This window comes from Rhea americana, unplaced genomic scaffold (assembly GCF_003343005.1).
Source record: "Rhea americana isolate MKP2758 unplaced genomic scaffold, rheAme1 scaffold_124, whole genome shotgun sequence".
In the NCBI taxonomy this organism is placed as follows: Eukaryota; Metazoa; Chordata; class Aves; order Rheiformes; family Rheidae; genus Rhea; species Rhea americana.
Window position 1 is genome coordinate 1,693,571 of NW_028185306.1, and position 21,185 is coordinate 1,714,755.

Below are 21,185 nucleotides of genomic sequence, written 5' to 3' on the forward strand. Positions count from 1 at the left end.
ACACAGCCCAAGAATGCTTATGAAAGTGTTCTATATAACTGTATAACTGACAAGTTATATAAAATGCTGAAATGCTGAGTTTATTCACACAGCCTTTCCAAGCTGGAAATAGTTCTTGTATTATATCAATGATATGACAGTTGTTGGTAGTTTAAAAGGAAGCTAGGGTCCTGATCTTTCAAAAAAGTTACCATTCAAGTAACTTTCCACAGAGGAACAGCCTGACTTTACTAGGACAGTATACATATTTACTGCAGAAATTTATTACAACTGAAGAAGATTGATTGCAGAAATATTATGATTTCCTATGTAATTATTCCATTTCGTATTTAGATTAACACTGAATCTCTATCCCACCTGGAAGTAACCAACATTTTGATAACTAAATATTTTAACTTTCATAAAAAACAAGAGATATAAGTCTTTACCACAGTCCATCAAAGAGTTTTAATACAAGCTTAACTTTAAGCATGTAAGCAGAGTTACTGATTTCAGTAGGTCTGTTTGTGTTTAAAATTAAGCATGTGCTTAATTGTTTTGTTGGAACCAAACCAGAGCAATTAACATCTTGCGAGGACTGTGTTCGTGATCCTTGCTTAATTGCATTTCTCCATGAAACCTTATTTATGGAGTCACTACTGACGTTTCTATAATTCTATATTTATACAGTGATACAATGCTTTTATCACATTAGAGTTTGCACAAATGGTCAATTGAAGGAGTGTGAACAGATGGGAGTGCTACATTAGCTCTATTTGCAGTTAGAAAGTATATCTCTGTGCATTTCCACTGGCAAAAATATTTCTGTCTCGTTGATTTCAGATTAAATAGAGACTCTAATGTACAATGAATGTGTTAGAGTTTTGGTGCTTGAAAATAGTAATAATATATAACCTACAAGATGTTACTAAAGTGTGGATTCACCAAACATGTTAATGTACTTAGCTCTTACTCATGTGAATAGACCATAAAAGCCAACAGGACTTCAGTGGAATTGCTCATGTGAGTAAAAGCTATGCATGTAAATAAGTGTTTGTGAAAAAGATTCCAATTCTGCAAATAAAATTCCATAAATGCTTTAATACATGCGAAAAGGCCATAGAAGTCAATAGAACTACACATATGAGAGAAGTTAAAAATATCCTTATGTATTAGGTCATTGGGATCTGAGCCTTAATTTTTAAAAAGGAAATAAATCTAGGAAGCAGATATAAAACAATACTTTGCATTTTTTTTAATCTCAGTAAGAAATAAAACATATCTGAAAGCATGATTCCAAATGTTTGTGAAATTACATTAAGGATAAGAAATGCAAAACATTTTGTTTAGAAAGCAAATTTACTGAAATATGTATTAAAGGGCTTCAGATTGTGGAAAAAATATTTCATTAAACAGTATAAAGAAAAACTTGAAAGATAAAGATATATATAAATTTATTGAATGCAGAATTGTTAAGTATTGTATGACCTGTTCCATCCAACAATTAAGATCTTACAGTCTGCAGTGAAAAATTCATTAGAAAGTATTGGAAATCCATTAGAAACTTTATAAGTCAAACATAAATAAAAATGTAAAAGCACATTCAGTTTGCAAGAGAAACTGCTCCATTTATGCTCTGTGTGTGTGTGTGTGTGTGTGTGTGTGTGTGTGTGCTTTTAAAATCAGCTTTAAGACTATCATAAGGAGTTAAGCTCTGTTAAACTTATATTATTCATCTCAAAACACGGTAACCTGGGTGATTTTTGATGCCTACATTCTCTTTGACAATCTTTAATTTTTCTGTTTAAGTACTTAACTTGTGACATTTTAAAGTCTTGAAAATCAGTCTTTTTAATGCCTCTCAAGCGTGACAAAAAAAAAAAAAAAAAAGGCCCTCAGATTTCTGTTTGTTCACTTAGTTTTAAATATTTTTCACTTTGTGGCTATAAAATAAATTTAAATCAAAATACCTGTTTTACCTGGCTTAAGTGATGTATTGAGTGTTCCATCACTGTTGATGTGACTGGAAGTTGCTGCTATTCAAGATAACAAAAGAGCTTTCTACTCGAACAGTTAAATGAGAATGCTTTGGGGAGTTTGCACCAGATTTTGATCTTTATTATTTGATATGTATCCAGAAATACTAGAGTATCTTGGATCTACAAAGGTATTAAAATAAATGAAACCAGAATTTAGTTTTAAAATGCCTACCTTTGTTTCAGAGGATGAGAGGAAGAATGTTTTCCCWTTGTTTACCAGAATTTTCCACTGGCCAAAAGAAAGGAGAGAAGAGAAGCTATTCAACACTGCAGTTGTCTAGATAAAAATGCTTTTTACGTTATTGTGCAAGTTTTAAAGCTTATATGCCAAAGTATATGGGTTGTATTTTGAACCTCAGCTTTAAAAGCTGTACCTAATAGTTGCTCTGTTATAAATCAGCATCATTCCTTTCAAATCAAAGGAAATATGTCAAACGAACCAGCTGAGAATCTAAATCAAATTTTTAATATTATTATTATTCCAGAAAGTATTTGAGTTGTTTTTAGTGAAAAATTAATGGGAGTAAGCAGTTGTTAGTTCTTGCTTTCCGTGAAATGAAATGAATTATTTTTTATTTTATTTATCTCCGAGGATAGCTGTTAAAAACTAATAATATTTTAGTTAATGTAATAGTATTACTATAATATTGTTATTTACCTCAGGCATCTCTGAATGATGCCTTCAGGTTCTCTGAAGCTATATAACTAATAAGTTACTTGAAGGATTTTAAACTCCATGAACTTGTTCTTAAACTTCTTAAAAGAGTGTACACTTGTTTTTGTTTTTCAGAATCAACAGCACATAGAAGAAAGTCAAACAGGATGGGCAGGCGGAGTAGGTTTTCTTGTTGTACTCTGTTTTGGTTTAATGAAAAGCTACAGCTTTCTGTGTCTCTAAAACATAAAGTACCCTTGTGAATGAGAAAATGCTTCTGCCTTAAACCTGTTGCATTGTAGGATTAAGATTTTTGACTCTGCCTGTGTTAGGCATAGTAACTGGCTACTTGTTTTAGTTTAAGAACCCTTCTCTCTTGTATATATTAGTTCAATTGACTAGGCACTATACTGAAGGGAGGAAAGTCATGGAAGGAGATAGATTCATATGGCAAAGTAATTCTTAGAAGCATCTTGTAAGTAAAAAAAAAAAATAGATATTATCGTAAAATTCTTCTGATGTCACTAGGGCAACAGATAAAAATCTATCGTATCATAGCATTTTAGCAGTAGAAACTGTCCCCTCAGAACACAATTTTAAGGCTGAGTGCTGCCCTTCTTCCCCTCGGGAGAAACCCTCAATGTAAGACACCCCTCTCACAGGAGTAGTTGATACTTACCTGCAGTTACCTGTAAGCAAAAGAAATTTTCTGTACTCTGTAACCTTTACTAGGAAGAGACATATCTTTGTGAGCTCATACTAAAAATGAAGCTGCAGAAAATAGTAGGAGCATGAGATCAGTTTTTACAATGATATATTCTAATAGCACATATATATTACTACTTATGTTACTCGTCGGACTCAAGAAATATTAAGAAGATTCARTATGGAAAACCTCACACTGTGCCTGCATGTCCTGTAGTGGTCTTAACTGAGAGTTTCAATTTTCAGTGCACTGTTCTTTAAGAGAGGTGTTTTTATTTGAAGTGAAGATTACATGTTTAGATGGATAAATCATTTTGCTTGCTTGCTTGCTTGCTTTTTTTTTTTGCCTCCTCTCTTGAGACTGTGATGACAGGTTTTTATTAGAACTAGCGAAATTGCACACATACATAAATCTGTGCATTAGCCTCTATGGGATTTCAAGGATTAAGAATATTAGAAGCAGGCTCCAGGACGATTCAGCTTGAGGTAATAGATTCTTGTCCAGTGTGGGGTTAGTATTATTCAAAAGTCATAATCACTCAGGATCATTTGGTGCTATGTTTGAAGTTGTGCAAAGTAGTCCTTGACTGACAATCTTAGTAAAGAGATGAAGATTTAAAAGGAAGCAATGTTCTTAAACATTATTGGGTCRGAATGGGGAACTTAAATATTCATTTATTCAGTGTTGTGTTTGTTCAGTGAATAAACCAAACTCTGTGATCCATAGGATTTTCAGTCTGGCACTATTCTCAAACATTAGTTTTATTCAGAAACTTAATTATTAAGGATACCTGTTACCTACTTTTCAATAACTAAAGAAAGATCATTCAAAATATACAAGCAAATTATTCCATTTGTATTAAGCAGAGAACTTGTATTTGTGGGAAGCTTGAGATATGTGTGTTATCTGACATGACAGATTAGAAATTGTAATGTGCACTGAGTGAAAGATTGCGCATCACAGATAAACAGGTATCCAAAGTGATTTGTCCTATATGAATTATTGAAATAGATTCTAGTTACTTCTAATGTGTACTATAAGCTACTAAACAGCTTGGACACTTATTTATGTTTCATCTCCCATTTTAATTTGTTTCAGTTCTTTGTTTCAACACCATATTTCACATCAGACAGCAGTTCATACTACAAAATTTTTAGTGATAAAAATGGTTATAAGCATATTCATTACATCAATGGCTCTGTGGTAAGTCAAACATAGAATGTTCCACATTAATCTATTGTAAATTCCTGAAATAATTCTACTATATTCATTAACTTGTATATCTTGCCTCACAGGAGAATGCAATCCAAATCACAAGTGGAGAATGGGAGGCAATATACATTTTCAGAGTAACAAGTGATGCAATGTAAGTATTGTGCAGAAGAAAATGTGTTTTCAGTGTTATCAGTAAGAGCAACACTTAATCATTTGCACTCATATTAGCCATTTGACAACTCATCAAGTTGTAACTAGCTATAATTTGTTTAGTTACTCAACACATCCACAGCAAAGTTGTATGCAAATACAGTGCACAAGTTTGCAAACTTGGGTTTCTTATGGAAGAGCCTTTGTAAATTGCCCCCGCCCTTTTTTTTTTATATTCAGTCATCCATCTTAGAGGTTCTTATCTAGAAAGTACTTAAGTTTAAGCATATGGTTAACTCTCATGCAATTAGCAATTATTTTTTGCTGAATTTTAGCTGTGGTGTCTCATTCAGATTATTATATATAGAGATATAATTTATGTAATTTGAGTGACTAGTTCATGATAATTTATATATCCTATTTATATATCACTAATTTGTCATCTAGTCAGAACTTGAGCTAAGATTTATTGAGATGAAATGTTAATAAGCTTAACTGACTCTTCTGTCATGTGCAGAAGTCTCAAAAAGTTCAAGTTAACTTCCAAGAAAGCTTTTCATTTTGATGCTGGTTCACAGGTCATCATTTTATGGATTATTTATTAACATATAAATGAATTTACAGTTTCTATTCAAGCAATGAATTTGAAGGCTATCCAGGAAGAAGGAATATTTACAAGTAAGTATTATCAATATTATCTTAATGATACTAGTTTGATAGAAGATAGGTCTGGATTTGCCAGTAAAAGGATTTATTTTTAAGATCATTAAAATATTAATTTCACAGCTTAACTTAACTAAACCTTAACATCAATTTATATCTGAGAATTGAGGAGAGATACCATCTAAGTATACTATTGGTAAAAAAAAATAAAAGAAAAAAGGAAAGCATTTGTATTTAAAGGGAACTATTCTGAGGTTAAGGTGCCTATGTTCTAGAATTTGAGGCAGACCAATCAGAAATTAGTTAAAACAAAATATTGTTTTATTTTCATCCTAGAATCAGTATTGGACATGGACCTATCAGGAAACAATGCATAACTTGCAATCTAAGGAAAGAGAGATGCCAGTATTATACAGCAAGGTTCAGTGAATATTCTAAGTATTATGCCTTGATCTGTTATGGTATGTATGGCATAGGAACAAACATATACTCAGGTTATTCTTCCAAATGTATGTGGGGTGTAGATAGTACTGATTATCTCGGATAATGGCTAGATGAAATGATTAAAACCTTTGTTAGCCACAAAATGTTGGACAATTACTATCTGAGAAAATTTTTAATATTGGAACTAAGAAAAACTTAATTCAGCAAGATACATGATCACTGAAAACACTTCTAACAGAAATATTAGATGAGGTCTTAGCTCTGTTGAAGTAAGTTAGATGATTTCAGTGATCTGAGGTTTCATCCATTATTGTAATCAAGGAACAATAACCTCATAAACTAAAAAAGGAAAAAATCTATCTGTTTTCCTTTTGCGTACTTTGTATAAAGTTTACTGTTCTGCTTCTGTATTAGATGATCAGCTGAACAAGTCCTAAGAACCTCTGCTAAGCAGAGGCACAAATGTAACAGAATAATAACGCCTTTCAATCATTCATGCACAGAAAGTCAGTAAGGTCATCACCATACGAAAGCCACTCACTTTCACAAATACAATGTGACATGTTCTCAGAAGACTTTCACATTGTTAGTTCTGCATTCATCTTATGTAATCACATCTCATGTATTAACCAGATGTCACTTCATCTCTAGGGGAGAAGAGTTTGTTGATAGACTTAAAGTTACTTCTGTTACATTTGCTAAGTAACACCTGTATGTATACAAGTCTATGTACACACAGTAACTGATGCATTTGGTGTGGCGGGGACCACTTGGTTATATAGTAGAAAAGATTCAGATTTGTATAAGACTATATTCAACTCGGAACCCTTTCATAACTCTCAGTTACCAAAGTTAATGTGATATACACTTTGTCACGAAAGCCATACTTCAAATTGTAAACAAMCTTTTTCTTATTCTTATGACAGGTCCTGGGATTCCTATTTCTACTCTTTTTGAGAACCATGGTGATAGAGGTAGTGCAAATATCTCGCCTATTTCTGAACAATTGTTTTTCTCATTAATCTTCACTATGCAAATCCTCCAATGCAATGTTTAGGATTACACTCGAGAAGCCTTTCTTGTTTGTGCATCAAAAAGAGTTAGTAAAATATCAAGCTTCTTTCTAGCCTTATTAATTAGTAAAATCCTAATATTAGTGAACACATGGAGGACTGTAWTTTCATTATCGAGTCTGGCACTTTTGTACCATCTTGGTATTTTTCTTGTTTGCCAGCTTGGGTGAAGCGAACATTGGCAACTCCTTGTCTATCAAATACTGATTAGAACTTTGTAGAACAAACTTCTGTATTTTCAAAGTTACTCCTTTCACATTGGGATTAATGCAGGCTGTTGTTTTTTTTTTTTTTTGAACCAACCTTACCCCATGCAAGAGGTAATAGTATACTATTTACAGCTTGCAGTTAGACCTGCAATACTGTACTGATTAGAATTTGGACCAATAACTTGCTCTTCAGCCATCAGTAGAAAGATTAGTGAAGAGCAGAAGCTCATAAAAGTGAGAGACTCTGAAAGTTTCTTGCTGAAGTTCCAATTTTGTATGAAAATAAAACCTTTTCTAAAGTAATTTGAATGTCTTAAAAAAAAAAAAAGTCCTCATTCCAAGTCATCATTCTTTTAGTCTGTTAGTGAGGACTGACTTGAACCAGGCTATGCAGGAATTTCAACTGTTCTAGCCATTGAAATATTAGTTACTCTGCATTGCATTTTCTTTCTGTATACCTTTTTATCCCTAAAAATGCCTCTTAAACTTAAAAAGTTCTCACTCTTGATATGTTATGAGTACAACATGGTCCTGTAAAAAGCTTCAGTGACTTGGCATTCCCCCATTCACTCCTCAGTAATTAGCAGAAAGCCACTGATAGTTCTAATGCCAGGATCTTTACATAGCTCAGGTCAGCTCTTACCCAYGAGGCCCTAGTGACTGAGTGTTATCTCTCAAGCAAATACAAGTAAAAACATAAGGAATTCAAATGCATCAATATTATTAAGTTAAACTAATCAAGTGCTATTTTATGCAGAGGTCAATGAACTGCAGCAGATTATTTGACAATAATAGTTGGTACCTCTTAGTATTTAACCACTCAAAAATATTTGCAGATGGAAAAGTTCACCCAGCATCTCTATTGCAATTGTACTAGGATCCCAGTCCTTAGGCCATAATAAATATGCATTTCTTAACCTCTCTGTAGGACAGAACAGTTTTACTATTGGTTCATGTTGCCTCACTCTCCTGTGGTGTTATTTTCAGGAATAAAAACACATTCGTGTTCTTTGACCTTTTACATTTCCTTTCATGTATTAAACTTCCTTAATTCTCTTSTTTTGTAATCTCCACAAAAGGGAGATTTGAAGTATTTGTCTTGGACTGGACTGCAAGCTGTGAAAGAGTGGTAGTGGATCCATTTCACTGCAGTTGGCAGATATTTCATCACCCACGAATTTTAGTAGGAGGCATGTAGTTTAATTGACATACAGTGGTTTGGAAGCTCCCTCCACCATGCCTACGATTCATTTGTAGTAATGGGCAAGTTTCAGGAGATTTGAGGGGAAGGAGAGAAGTGGATTCAGCTTAGTTTGGGTGACTATCCAAAGCTAGGATGATCTTTCAGCCGTAAAAATCTACTTGAATCTGCTAAACTTGTGAGGGTACTTTGAAAGAACAAATTCCCATGTTATATTTTTGGCATTTCCTGAGAAAAATCCAGCTCAAAACATGCTGAGAAAAGTACTTTGTGTATTTTTGCAGCGTTTCCAGAAACAGGAAGTAGTAGTTTTCAATTTAAAAAAAAAAAAAAAAAAAGAAGAAGAAGAAGAAGAAGGTAAACTAATGAATAAAAATCTCCTGAAGTCCAAAAAAAAAATCTCCTTCATTTTGAAAGTGAAGTTGAACACCAGATTTCCATTATGCACAGTATTCTTTGGCCATCCCTAATCATGGAAAAACATGTAAATAACCAAGTAATACACAGTGGTTTCATAATGTATAGTTCTGCATTCTATGCTGGAAATTCACTACATTTTAAGTACTCATTTTAAAATGATATAAGAGTAAATTGTCTCAAAAATAAAATAAAAATGTAAAATACTTTCAAAAAATGAGAGAATAAAATTGTTGAGAGAAATAGAAATATGGATTGACAAGATGTTATCCATTAAGTTACAGTAGTGAAAAGAGTTAAAAATTATGTTAGCTATAAAGGACCCTACAGTATCTTGGCAGCAGAAGTCAGGGCAAAGCATGCAGTAATCTATTACTAAGGACAATTACATAGTACATCTAGTATCTTTGTGAGAATGTGCTGTATCTTGGTTAAGCAAGGGTTTGTCACATCCCCTAAAGAAGCTCAGTTTTCTGTGTTAGCCTGGAAGTAGGATGTTCTTGAACATCTATGGACCTAACCACACTGCCTAGGATTCTCAGAGGGCAAACTGGTATCATGGTAGGCAAGAGAGGACTGTTGGACTGTGTTTTGCATGATGTGATGAATTTTACATTCCCTGGTCTCACCATATTACAAAACTGGCATAAACTGTCTACATGGGAGAAGAGTTTCCTCCTAACATCCAGAACTTTAACACTCCTAGGCAACATGTGAAATGACTGGCATTGCAAAATGTACATCCTATAAAACCTAAGGAATCTCCCTGCACTATTATATCAATGTCTTGCTTTTATTTAGCTATATTATCCCAAGCTCAAGTAGCTTTTAAAGTTTCACAGATTTCCCTTCTGTTCTAATAACACAAAATAAAGAAATCTCAATTAACAAAGAGGAATTAACAATAAATTAATTGATTAAATGTGTTTTTCTTCTTTTAGAGCTGAGAGTGTTGGAAGACAATTGGGAATTGCAGTCTGCATTGCAAGAAATCAAACTGCCGAAAGAAGAAATTAATAAACTTGAAGTGGATGGTATAAGTAAGCATTACACACTTTTATTATACTTTTTATTTGCATGTCGTTTAAGTATCTTACCTTCATTTTGTTACAGTTGGTAGGGGCTGTCCATAGAACAAACTGTTATCCTGGCAGATAAGGAATCAAAGCCTCGGTTCTATTCTGTTTGACAATGAGCAATGTATCTATGCTTCAGGTTATCCATCAATAAAATAATAGTTAATTGTTTTCATTTATGGTTTTGCAAACAATATTCATAACATAACAATGAATCTATGTAATGTTTCCACAATATTCATAACATAACAATGAATCCATGTAATTTTTCCAAAACTCATTTACTTTGAACTTAACATTTTGTTCCTAATGGCATTTTTCTAGACACTTAGAAAAATGAAAACCTAATATTATGTGAAATAATATTTTTATACATAGTTTAATTAAAAGTAAGTCACTTTAACTGTTTTTCAACTGTTATATATGAAAAACTACTTAGTTCTGTGATTCACATTTCATGCATCCTGTAGTTTGTGCTGGTTCATTTTCATATCCTATTATACTAAACTATGTATTATATCAAACTAGGCATCGTGCTTGGAGGAATCATTTTATCCATTAACAATATAATTTTAATACATCTTTTCTAGCCCTGTGGTACAAAATGCTTCTACCCCCACAGTTTGATAGATCCAGGAAGTATCCTCTGCTTATCCAGGTGTATGTAAGACTTCCTTTCTTTTGACATTGTTATTTTGCCAGAAAAAGTACTTGATATTATCACTGAAGGAAACCTGAGACATTTGCAACATTTTATCAAGCAAAAGCAAAAACAGTTAGTTCTATTTTGTTTGCTTTTTAAAAGTATTTCTGGAATAGAAACCCAATCCAATGGAAATCCACAAGGATTTTAAACTTACTGTGGCAAGGATTAGTTCCTCAGAGAAATAAAAAGGATAGAAATATGTAAGCTATTGCCTGGAGTTCTTAGTTCTGCTGCTGCTTCTCTTTACCATGGTGCAGTCTGAAATGGTTGATTTCAGCTTTTTTAATATGGAAAATATAAATGCTGCCTTCATTTTTTTTAAGAAAAAAAAATAAACCATGAAGACTAGTTTCTTTCATAATGTTTTCCTTCTAAAGGGCATTTGACTCTATCCTGCAAGGAAGAGAAATGTAGTGTATTGCAGGCAGGAAAGGCAACAAAATTGCAGTGGTACAAATATGAGAGGCAGAAAGACGAGCTGAGTGGGTGTGATGAGCTTACATTGTTCTTTATTAACCAGTGATGATCCAAAGGTCCAAGAATGCTAAGTATGTTTGGCTGTCACTTAGAAGAGAATATGACATCAGTTATATCCTTGAGATCAAATATATAATTTGCATTAGGCCATTTTCATGAGGAGTAAGTGCTTTTCTCTATTGCTCAGCTGTGTGGGGTGTGTTCTGCCCACAGCTACATAGTATTTGATACTCCCTACTGAAACAAAGAAGGGCTGATGAAGGCCACAAAGTTTAAGGAGACATACTGTTTTTTCTGTTCTCCATMTTGCTGGCTACATGTGGAAGTCAAACACAGAAAAGCACTAAACTCCCCAAAACACTGTAACACCTAATTTCTGTGTCCAGGGAATCAAGAAAGGAAAGAACTGAGACTTTGAGACATGCCTCTTCTCAGGATTCCTGTTAGGTTGGCTACTTGATGCAGAACCCCGTATTTTGAGTTAAAATTAATGGTTTGCCTAAGCCCTAAGACAATAAGGACTAAAATTGGATTTTAAATAGCAAAATCTCACAAATACATGAAAATGATTGTAGGACTATTTCTATCTTCTGAGCTCCCAGAATCAGAGCCATATAGCAAAATAATTGTGGAGAAAGTATAAGGCGTACCTATATACCCAGCCCATTTCCAGAAGATACTCATTCAATATCTGAGTCATTTATATATCTGAGTTGAAAATATGTGAATTTTTCTGTCAGGTATGGAGGACCCTGCAGTCAGAATGTAAAGGACACTTTCAGCATTAGCTGGATAACCTATCTTGCTAGCAAAGAGGGAATTATTGTTGCTCTAGTGGATGGCAGAGGCACAGCTTATCGAGGTGACAAGATTTTGCATGCAGTATATCGAAGACTAGGAGTCTATGAAGTTGAGGACCAAATCTCAGCAGTGAAGTAAGTAGAGTATCTCCTCATATAATTCTTGTATTTACATACATACGAAATCTACTGTAAAAAAAACATTAAATATACCTCCCAGCTTCTCTTCTGGAGAACTGAGGTGTCTAGGAGTTGAGACAAGAATTAAGACTTGCAGAAATAAAATGCTGCTGAGCTGCTTGATGTCAGTGTGGTTTTGTGTGGTGTACTAAGTCCACGTACTGCTAAGTGATTTGATCCACATTTGGACCTCATCACTTCCATTTTATAAGGGCATCATCAGTGACTTCAGTCCTAGGCCTAAAGAAAAATCATCTCACTGGTGAGAGGTAAGCTTATGTTTTAACTATTATCCTGAAGTTTACCCTGTAGGGGAAAACTACTTTAGTAATCCATAGTGATGGACTGTAGTGATTAGCTAAAGGTCGAATGTGAAGTTTGTTACAGCTGAATCTCAACACTCACCTTTGAGAGTGTGGTTAGTCAAAAACTTACCTTCCACGCTATTTTAAGGTAGTTATAAACAACCAGACGTGTCCTCTGATAGTTGTTCCATAACAGATACCACTCTGCGTCAAAACACTTGAAGTGTTCCAAGGGAAAATAAGTCACTAGGCAGAGGTTTTCAGTGGGGGTGAAAGTTGAGATTTTGGAAAGAAAGGCTGCTTGTTAAGCTTATAGGTGCAATAGCACCACTAAACTTTTTGAACTCCACAGAGATTGGTGCAAGGCAGGAACTATGAACTTAGCCTGGGTTTGGGTCTCGAATTTGGCCTGTCAGGGCTTRGGTAGATTACCTAATGCAATTAATAAGCAGGATTAGTAAATACCTTCTTTTTACCAGTAATAGATCTGGCTCTGAGTAGCATAGCTGGAGGTAAGATGCAGCAGCCTACATTTCCGCAAATTCCTCTGCATGTTTGAGACTACTGCCTGTATCTACAAGTATGATAGGATAGTATCTTTCTTCCTGGTTCTGCTTTGTGATTTTTTCATTTCCTATTCAGTAATATAAGCACACTATTACCCTTTTCAGTGATAAATGATGCAGATTAAAACCACGTCATGATATACAGCTAAATGTAATCTATTTGATTTTCTTTGTTGAAACGTCTAGCAGCAACAGCTTGTTTTAAAATAGAATATAAAAGATAAATAAATGGCTTTTTATTACTCTGAATTGTCATTCAGACATAAAATGCCAGAGACGAAGAGAGCTTAAACTGATTCTGCAGTTGCAAAATCTGCTGAGGCAGGCTGTGAAGAAATGACCTCAGTCTTCACACTTCCCAATTTTCTGTCAGCACCTAGACTAAATTTTTATTCAGTAAGATGTATTGCATTCCATCCTCCTGATCTAACACATGCTTTTTATGATGCATGATTTTTAGAGAGGATCTTAGTGTAGTGTTCTTAGAGGAGCTTTAACTATAGGAGGAACCTCACTAATAAAGGCAGCAATATAACAAAGCTGAATCATTTTTTGGCTTTTCTAACTTTGTCCCACCCAGACAGTATCACATATTTGGTGTGTTTCCAGTCGCTTGTGCCTACCCTAGAAAAAGCTAGCAGTTGCTGATGTGTATGTTGGGATGTATCTGAACCTGTTTTTTGTGTTTGTCACTCTTGAACCTATACTGGGTCTTTTGCATTATCCCTTCTTCTTCTTTGTTGCTAATATAGCTCTGGAAATACAGCCATTGATGCAGGATTAATGCAGGAAACCTTGTTTTTATTTATAATCCTCTTTGACCTGTTTGAGTGTATAAGCAAGGTATACTTTTCATTCATTGTAACATCACTATCTGGGAGCGTTTGGAGATGTTCTCCTCATTTTATTTTTTACTATAGTAGCAGTATGTGCACAACACCTTTCAGCCATATATATATATATAAAAAAAATGTTGCTATAGGGAGTTGCAAGTCTCAGGTTGATTCTCTGCCTCTAGACATGCAGAGTATCAACTCACTGTAAGATGAGGTTGAGGTCTGAGGTCTGATAATCCATCATCTTTGGTGTTAGAAGGATGAAAATGGCAATAGCCCATGGAGACGTACAGCTATGGAAAATGAGATGTGGTTATTAGTAGGAGTACACTTTTTAAACTCTTTGGTGTGTGTGCCAGTACATAATGTATATGCACGTGTACAAAACTTAAGTATAATACATGGTGTTTAATTTAGAGAGACAGTGTGGACTGAATATCTAGGTGGATRTTATGTATAAGACAAGAGAACTTTTTTTGCCAAGACGCTATTTGAGTAGAATCTACATCCACTGGAAAAAGAAATAATATTGAAAGTATAAACGTAAGCATTTTACATTCTTTCAAGAAAAAATTCTTCCTTTTCCTCTAAAAAATGTATTAGTTCATTAATGCATGCTTTAGAGAAATCTGACATGCTATTTTGACTGTCAGTTTGCTCAAATTGATATGTTTAGAAAAAAATGAAAGAAAAAATATATTTTGCTAATTGATTATAGTGTTAACAATCTTATTTTGCAATAATGCATTTATCACTGTGATTTTCTTTTCCACAGGAAATTTATAGAAATGGGTTTTATTGATGAGAAAAGAATTGCAATATGGGGTTGGGTAAGTGGGTTAATCTTTTTTGTGTTTATTTCTAAATAATCTTGCAATACAGTTTTTTAGATCTTCTATATTTTATCCTAAGTTTTATAAAGCTTCTTTCAGTGTTTGTGATATTGCCAAAGGTGTAGTTCCTGTTGGTTCCTGTATAAAGTAGAATTGAAAYTGTCCATAGTGAGCTTTGTTATAAACCTGAAATGGGACCTTTGGCTGCTCAAGAAGGAATTTTAAATAGCTAATGTCATTGTTTGGACTTCAAGCTAAGTAAAACTGAGATGTCCTAATTGGCTTTACTTTTAGATGCTTTCTGAGGATCTAATCTGAGATTAAAATGATGAGAAAAATGCTATGAATACTCTGTTTAGAAAACGTGACCCTTGTGTCATTCTGGATCACCTTGTCTACCTTGAAATGGTCTGTAGGGATAACTGAGAGTTTTAGGGGTGTACAACAGTGGCAGTTCCACAAAGTGGAAAATTTGGAGACAATGAGAATCATTCCAAATAATTAGCCAGTCAGTTTTTCAGCTTTGATATTTCTTGTACTTCCTAGTTACGACTCCCCTTTTATAGCCAGATGTATTGTAAGTCTTTATTATTAAATGTCCAGATTCTATAAGCCAAGAAGGCTCACTGAGAAAYATAGCAACATATTTCAGCGGCGAATTTTTAGGAAAGAACTGCATCCTAATAGGAGAAAAAGAAATTAGTGGAATAGGTGTTTTCTTCCTGTGCTGTCAGTTTCAGTCTTCAGTGTAGGGTCATTGATGGAAATGAGGTGTAAACCTAGTAGTGATGCTTATCRAAGAGCTGAAGCCAACTTCAGTGGTAGCACAAATACCACAAATCTTCTAAGAGATTTTTGAGATGTTCAGGCTGACTCAGATGCATAAGTTCATGATGAATGGTTGAATCAAGAGTGTATAGAYAGTGTTGGAGCCCTAGCCCCTAGCCTGCTTCAGCCTCTTCAGCACAGCACGGAATTACATTATTCAGCAGACCAAGCCATAAGCAACATCAGAGGCTCTAATGGATTAGGGACACTAATACAAGAATGGCTAATGGGGATTGGAGGCCAGACCTATATTACCCGCCTTCTTCCTCTCCCAGTACATCAATATCTATTATCCAGCAATCACAGGGAACTCTAACTAGAAAGGCTTACAGAATAAACAGGGATGTTGGCCTCTGATTAACACTTTCCAGTATTTTGCAGTTTATGTATGTTTGTTTTTCTGATTATCATATATTCATATATATTCATATCATATATGTTCATTTTTCTATGATTATCCTTCAGAAATACCTTCTCTTTCATTCTCTTTAATTTCTGTCTTAGACCAGAAGAATTCTCCTGGTCTGTTACTGTTGTTTACTTTTGGGAGTTTTGTTTGTTTTTCTTGGCCCAGTTTCATTGTAGAAGGCTTGCCCAAAAACACATTACGAGGTAGATCTTGGAAGATTCAGTTTAATTGTAACTATAGAAGTTGCCTGATCTTAGATAGCATGTGATCAGGGTTGCCAAAATCTTTCTGTGAGGTTTCTACCAACTAATATTTAAATTACTTTGGTCAGACACTGCTGTTAACAACAGGATAAAATGGTGTGCCATATGGTGAAATGAAGTGACACAAACACTTATAAGTGAGTAATTTTGTAGTGCTAGGACACATGAAAATCTTTATTTTTTTAAAAAACATGTATTTTATTTAACAACCGTATTTTAAGAACCAGTTAAGAAATTTCATAGGTCTAAAGTATTATATCCCAATAGTGGATATATTATTCAAATAATGGCACTATTGCCAAAACTGTCAATCTTTTTTTGAGGGGATACTGTATTTTCTCATTTATTATACGATGTCCTGGTCCAGAGCCTTTGAATAATGTTGGAAGCGGTCTCTTTTTCTATAGACTGCATTTTGGCAGGTATTCCTGAATTACATTGTCTGTTGTAGTTTCAGATTCACCAAACTCTTCTGGATGGCAAAAGCCACTAAATAATCACTGAAGCAATTCAGGCCTTGAATGCCACCTTTCTGCCTGTAACAGCATATAGATTTATGTCTGATACTAATCCTTTATTTTTTAGCCTTGTACACTGATTTTTGGTAAATGCCCACTGAATGAGCTGAAAAACTGTGTGAGGTATTAATTGTTTCCATATACATTACCTCTCACTGTCATTTCAAGTTGTAATCTTATTTAAATGGAGAGAAGGACTGACTTTTGCACAAAAAATGATTTAATCACTTATGTTCATTTCCTCTACTCTTTCTTATACCTTTGAAGAGGCTGATAATCTTCAGAATTTTGTAGGAGCCCTCAAGCTTTTATCCCTCCCTCTTTTCCAGAATAAGCAGGAACCCATTATTTCTCCAAAGCCTTTATGCAAGTGTGTTCCAGCTGCAGTTCCACACCCTATGGACAGCCAAATCAAATGCTTTTTATTTACAGTTTAGTTCTTTCTTAGCTGCTAACCCCACACAGTTACACAGATCTGTGCTGATATCCAGGCTTACTCATTCTTTTGCCTTATTTCCAGCTATGAACTCATTATTCCTTGCTAGGTCCCAGTTTGAGGCCAGGCCAGAAAACAAAAAGGGACAGTGGCAGATGGTAAGGAGGAATTGCTCCAATTTGGAGTTCTCAAGTAGTTGAGCCTGTTAGTATTGAGGATRGGGTTGGTTCAACATACCAATCACTGGAAAAAGCTAGGTAGATTGTTAAGGGAGGGGAAAACCTGGAAGTAGCACACTCGTTCCAGGATGAGAAGCAGTAGACAYAAGTTACCACAAGGGAAATTCTGATTTGTTATTAGGAATTTTTTTTTTAAATTACAGCAGTCAACAATGGAAAAGGTTTCCTAGAGAAGCTGTGGGATGTGATGCTGATTAACCTCATTTAAATTTGAGGTTAACACTGTTTTGAGATGGAGTTTGCACTAGCTTACCTTGGAGGACCCTGCCAACATAATTTTTTCTATGATTCTAAGTGGTAATAGAACAGAATCCTGGGATAAGCACTGAAGAAATAGCAAGAAGATATGATGTGATTCAATAAAGCTGTCTAATCATCTCTATCTCACAAAAAAAAAAAAAAGGAAAAAAGAAATAGATTAATCTGAAGCCAGAAGAACAAAACAAAATCTTTAGTTGCTTTGCCCTCTTTGCATTCAAAGTGAAGTGTTTACTTTGGAAGTAATTTATGAGTTTAATTCAGAAAGCAAAATGATACTTCACCAAAAATCTTAAGCTGTCTGTGATTTCTTCCTAGTCCTATGGTGGATATGTAACTTCTCTGGCACTTGGATCTGGCAGTGGCGTATTTAAATGTGGAATGGCTGTGGCTCCTGTCTCCAGCTGGGAGTATTACGGTATGGAAACTTGTTATGAATACTGACTTGGAAAGAAGGATATAGCATATAATTTTCTAAATTAAATCATTGCAAGAACTTGGCAATAAAAAACTTAAAGACATTGCCATTACCTGAATATAAAACTCTTCAGACCTTAAGTTTAATGCTTTCCTTGCTGAAAATAACTGACTGCAACTTGCAGTTTGGAACAAATTTTGTTACTTAGGTGTACCAGGATAATCCTATATACACATCTGTAACAGTAGGTCTGTAAAGCCCTCTTCATAAACCACTTTACTCAGGAATGATCTCCCTGAAAATTCTTATTAAAATTTTATCACTGAATTCAGAAGTAGTTTCTTCTGTCTGTAATGCAATCATAGTGCATATCAACTCCAGTTACTGCAAATGATCTCTGTCAGGAATCAGTATTTCTGATGATTACAAAGTTATTTCCCAGAAGCAGTGGAAAAGAGGMGGAGTCAGTTGTGTTTGATATCAGGTATTTTTAAAAATATTTTTCCTAAACACATCCCTTTAGACCTTTCTCAGCCACATCGCCTGTCTTACATTACAAGACATATATTTATATTCAGTGATTTAGACTCCAAATGTTCTGAGGAACTAACACTGGGAGTATACTCCCAGAGCCTTATTGTGTGAATAAAGCAAGCACATATTCATACTTACTTATAGACTCGTTAAGCTCTTGGCATGGTGTAAAGGAACATTAGTGTAAAAAAGAATCATGACATGTATGTTTTTCATGAGCAAAATGTAGCACTTCAAACACATTTACTTAGCATATGGTTGTTTGCTAAGAAGTCTTGGTTATGAGAAAATTTTTTGGTTAAATGGGAAAGATTCATTCCCTGATTGCTAGCACAGACATTCCTTGTATTTGCAGTGTTTTGCAAACAAAAGGGAAAACATTTGATACAGGATGCATAGTCTTTGTGTTTTCACATAAATCTTGGCATCAACATCTTTGTAGACATTTTCACTCATGATCACAAAATTATTTCCAGAATTCAGGCAAATAGAACAATTTTTGCAAAAGTAATTCAATAAAAGAAGTTATAAATATTTCAAGAATTCAGTGAGGTTTTCAGGTAAGAGGAGGTCGGACCCTCACCACCACAACCTTTACTTTAGGTGAATTTTCAGGAGAGAGTTAAAAAATGATGCTAAAAACACATTATAAAATCCAGACAGCCAGAGGTACCTCCCCTAAGGAAGGAAGCAGAAGGAAGTCATGAATCATGAGTTCTGGCAAACAGAGCGTGTTAACATTAAGGTGAACTACGTTAGGGCAAAATAACAGGATGCTACATATTTAAGTCTCCAGGCAATGTATGTTATAGGATGTGATGGCCCTTATAGCTTCAAAGCTCTGTCCCACCCTTTTTTAGATGCATAGAATAGAGCCTGGACCATAATCTTTTCTCTGAAATCCTCCCACTAGCTTTCATTTTTGTCAGATTTGATATATCAGCTGAACAGTTATAAGATGGCAAGGGAAATTGCATTCCAGGGCAATGTATAGTTAAAAGCTTTAAATGTGTGACTGTTTTAATAAAATTCTCAATTTATGCTCTTTTTCTTCCTGAGTAATTGACAAGCTAAATCTTCCCTTCATCATTCTAATGCAATTCTGCTGACCTCAGTGGACTTGTTGTAGTTGTACTGGTAGAAGAGGGCAGAGAACTTGGCTCAGAATATTGTAGAAATGCCAGCAATTCAGAAAGAGTCTATTTAATTGAAAACTTAAGCCCAATATGGTTGTTTGACACCGTGTTGACAACAGATACTGCACATTTTCTGTTTTCTTTGAACCGTAAAGTATTTTGATAAATGATAAGCTACTTAGAATCTTTGTACTTAGATAGTTTTTTGCAGATTATTTTCAGGAGCTGTAACTGGCTGATCTGAGAGACACACTACACATCTTTAGTGCTCAGTGGTAACATATGTAAAAGATACATAATAAAACATGGGAACTTGAGTATATTGAGTCATTTGTCTTCCTTGGAAGAATTCTCCTTTCTGCTTTTTAACAAATTATTCCAATGTAGTGTATCATACTAGACAGTAGGTAGACAATTTCAATTCCTTATTGGTTACATTGGCCACTCCTCCTTTTATGATAGGGAAAAATGACAACTTTTTTTGATCAGAAAACCCTTACTCTAATAAATAAATAATTCTCATATTGCTGAAGCTCAGCTGCTCAGTATGTGCCAGTTTTTTCTAGGAAAAGTCATAAAGAAAATAACGTTCTTTTATTTTCATAATTGCTGCTGGTTAAATTACAAATACTCAGGCAGCTCAAAGGTGGCTGTTTCTTACAATTTCTTGGTAATGGATACAGTTCAGATATGCACACTCATTTCTTCACATCTTTTAACAGTCTGTGTTACTGTTAGACAAAGGAACTGGATGGAGACCTGAGCAGGAACTCCACTGATTTTCCTATGCAAGCCTATATCATATCTTGCTCCACCACTATTGCTGCATGCTACTATTGAATAGGAAGAAGACTATATATATATATATGTATATATATGTATGTATATATGTATGTATGTATACACATTTTTAATGAATGTGCTCATACACATCCCAGGCTGGAATTTTGCTCTGCTCCTCTTTTTGAGGTGTCAACCATAATCTGGGTCGTCTTTCCATCCTGCACCTTTTACTGGGTCATACAACTAACTTTTGACATTCAGCTCAGTAGTATAAAACAGTATCAGTTAATTGTCTTAATCCACAAAACCATCTGTAAGTTCTGCAGATAAGTATCAAACCAATATTTATGCAAAAAATAGCTAAAGCATCAGAAGTTTTATTAATTACTCTTCATGGTTGATTTTTTAAAACATGTTTAGGTTTGGTGTATTATGAGGAACCAAGCACAACAGATCAACAGATATAGTTAAAATAACATTTTTGTTATATGTCACTGGGGAGACATGCTGTTTACTGTATACAGTATGCAAAAGTATTTATGCATACTCTATCTACTGTTTTTTTCTTTAATATTGCAGCCTCTATCTACACAGAGCGATTTATGGGTCTTCCAGTAGAGTCCGATAATCTTGAGCACTACCGGGTGAGAATTCTCTTTCTGTATATATTTGCTTAAACCTGAATCATGCTTCCATGGAGAAGCAGAACAGCAAAGAAGGAAAATGACCTGCCARCTCTCATAGTGGCAGCTCTGTAGCAGCTGAAGCTACTACCGTGAAATTTCTATCTCTGTAGTTACTCATGGGTTTTGTATTTATCAATCCTAAATATG

The 21,185-nt window shown here is 34.6% G+C and overlaps 1 protein-coding gene across 1 annotated transcript in view; it reads left to right on the top strand.

The window, feature by feature from the left end:
• The window catches only part of FAP (fibroblast activation protein alpha), a 42,451-nt gene that overhangs the window by 17,721 nt on the left and 3,545 nt on the right, over nucleotides 1-21,185 (top strand). Inside the window, exons 12-23 of the mRNA XM_085325873.1 lie at nucleotides 2,809-2,853; nucleotides 4,478-4,582; nucleotides 4,675-4,745; nucleotides 5,369-5,422; nucleotides 5,744-5,868; nucleotides 6,778-6,825; nucleotides 9,693-9,791; nucleotides 10,418-10,487; nucleotides 11,751-11,945; nucleotides 14,473-14,527; nucleotides 17,800-17,899; nucleotides 20,932-20,996. Coding sequence (XP_085181999.1) covers nucleotides 2,809-2,853; nucleotides 4,478-4,582; nucleotides 4,675-4,745; nucleotides 5,369-5,422; nucleotides 5,744-5,868; nucleotides 6,778-6,825; nucleotides 9,693-9,791; nucleotides 10,418-10,487; nucleotides 11,751-11,945; nucleotides 14,473-14,527; nucleotides 17,800-17,899; nucleotides 20,932-20,996 — 1,032 coding nt within the window. The remainder of the gene's footprint in view (nucleotides 1-2,808; nucleotides 2,854-4,477; nucleotides 4,583-4,674; nucleotides 4,746-5,368; nucleotides 5,423-5,743; nucleotides 5,869-6,777; nucleotides 6,826-9,692; nucleotides 9,792-10,417; nucleotides 10,488-11,750; nucleotides 11,946-14,472; nucleotides 14,528-17,799; nucleotides 17,900-20,931; nucleotides 20,997-21,185) is intronic.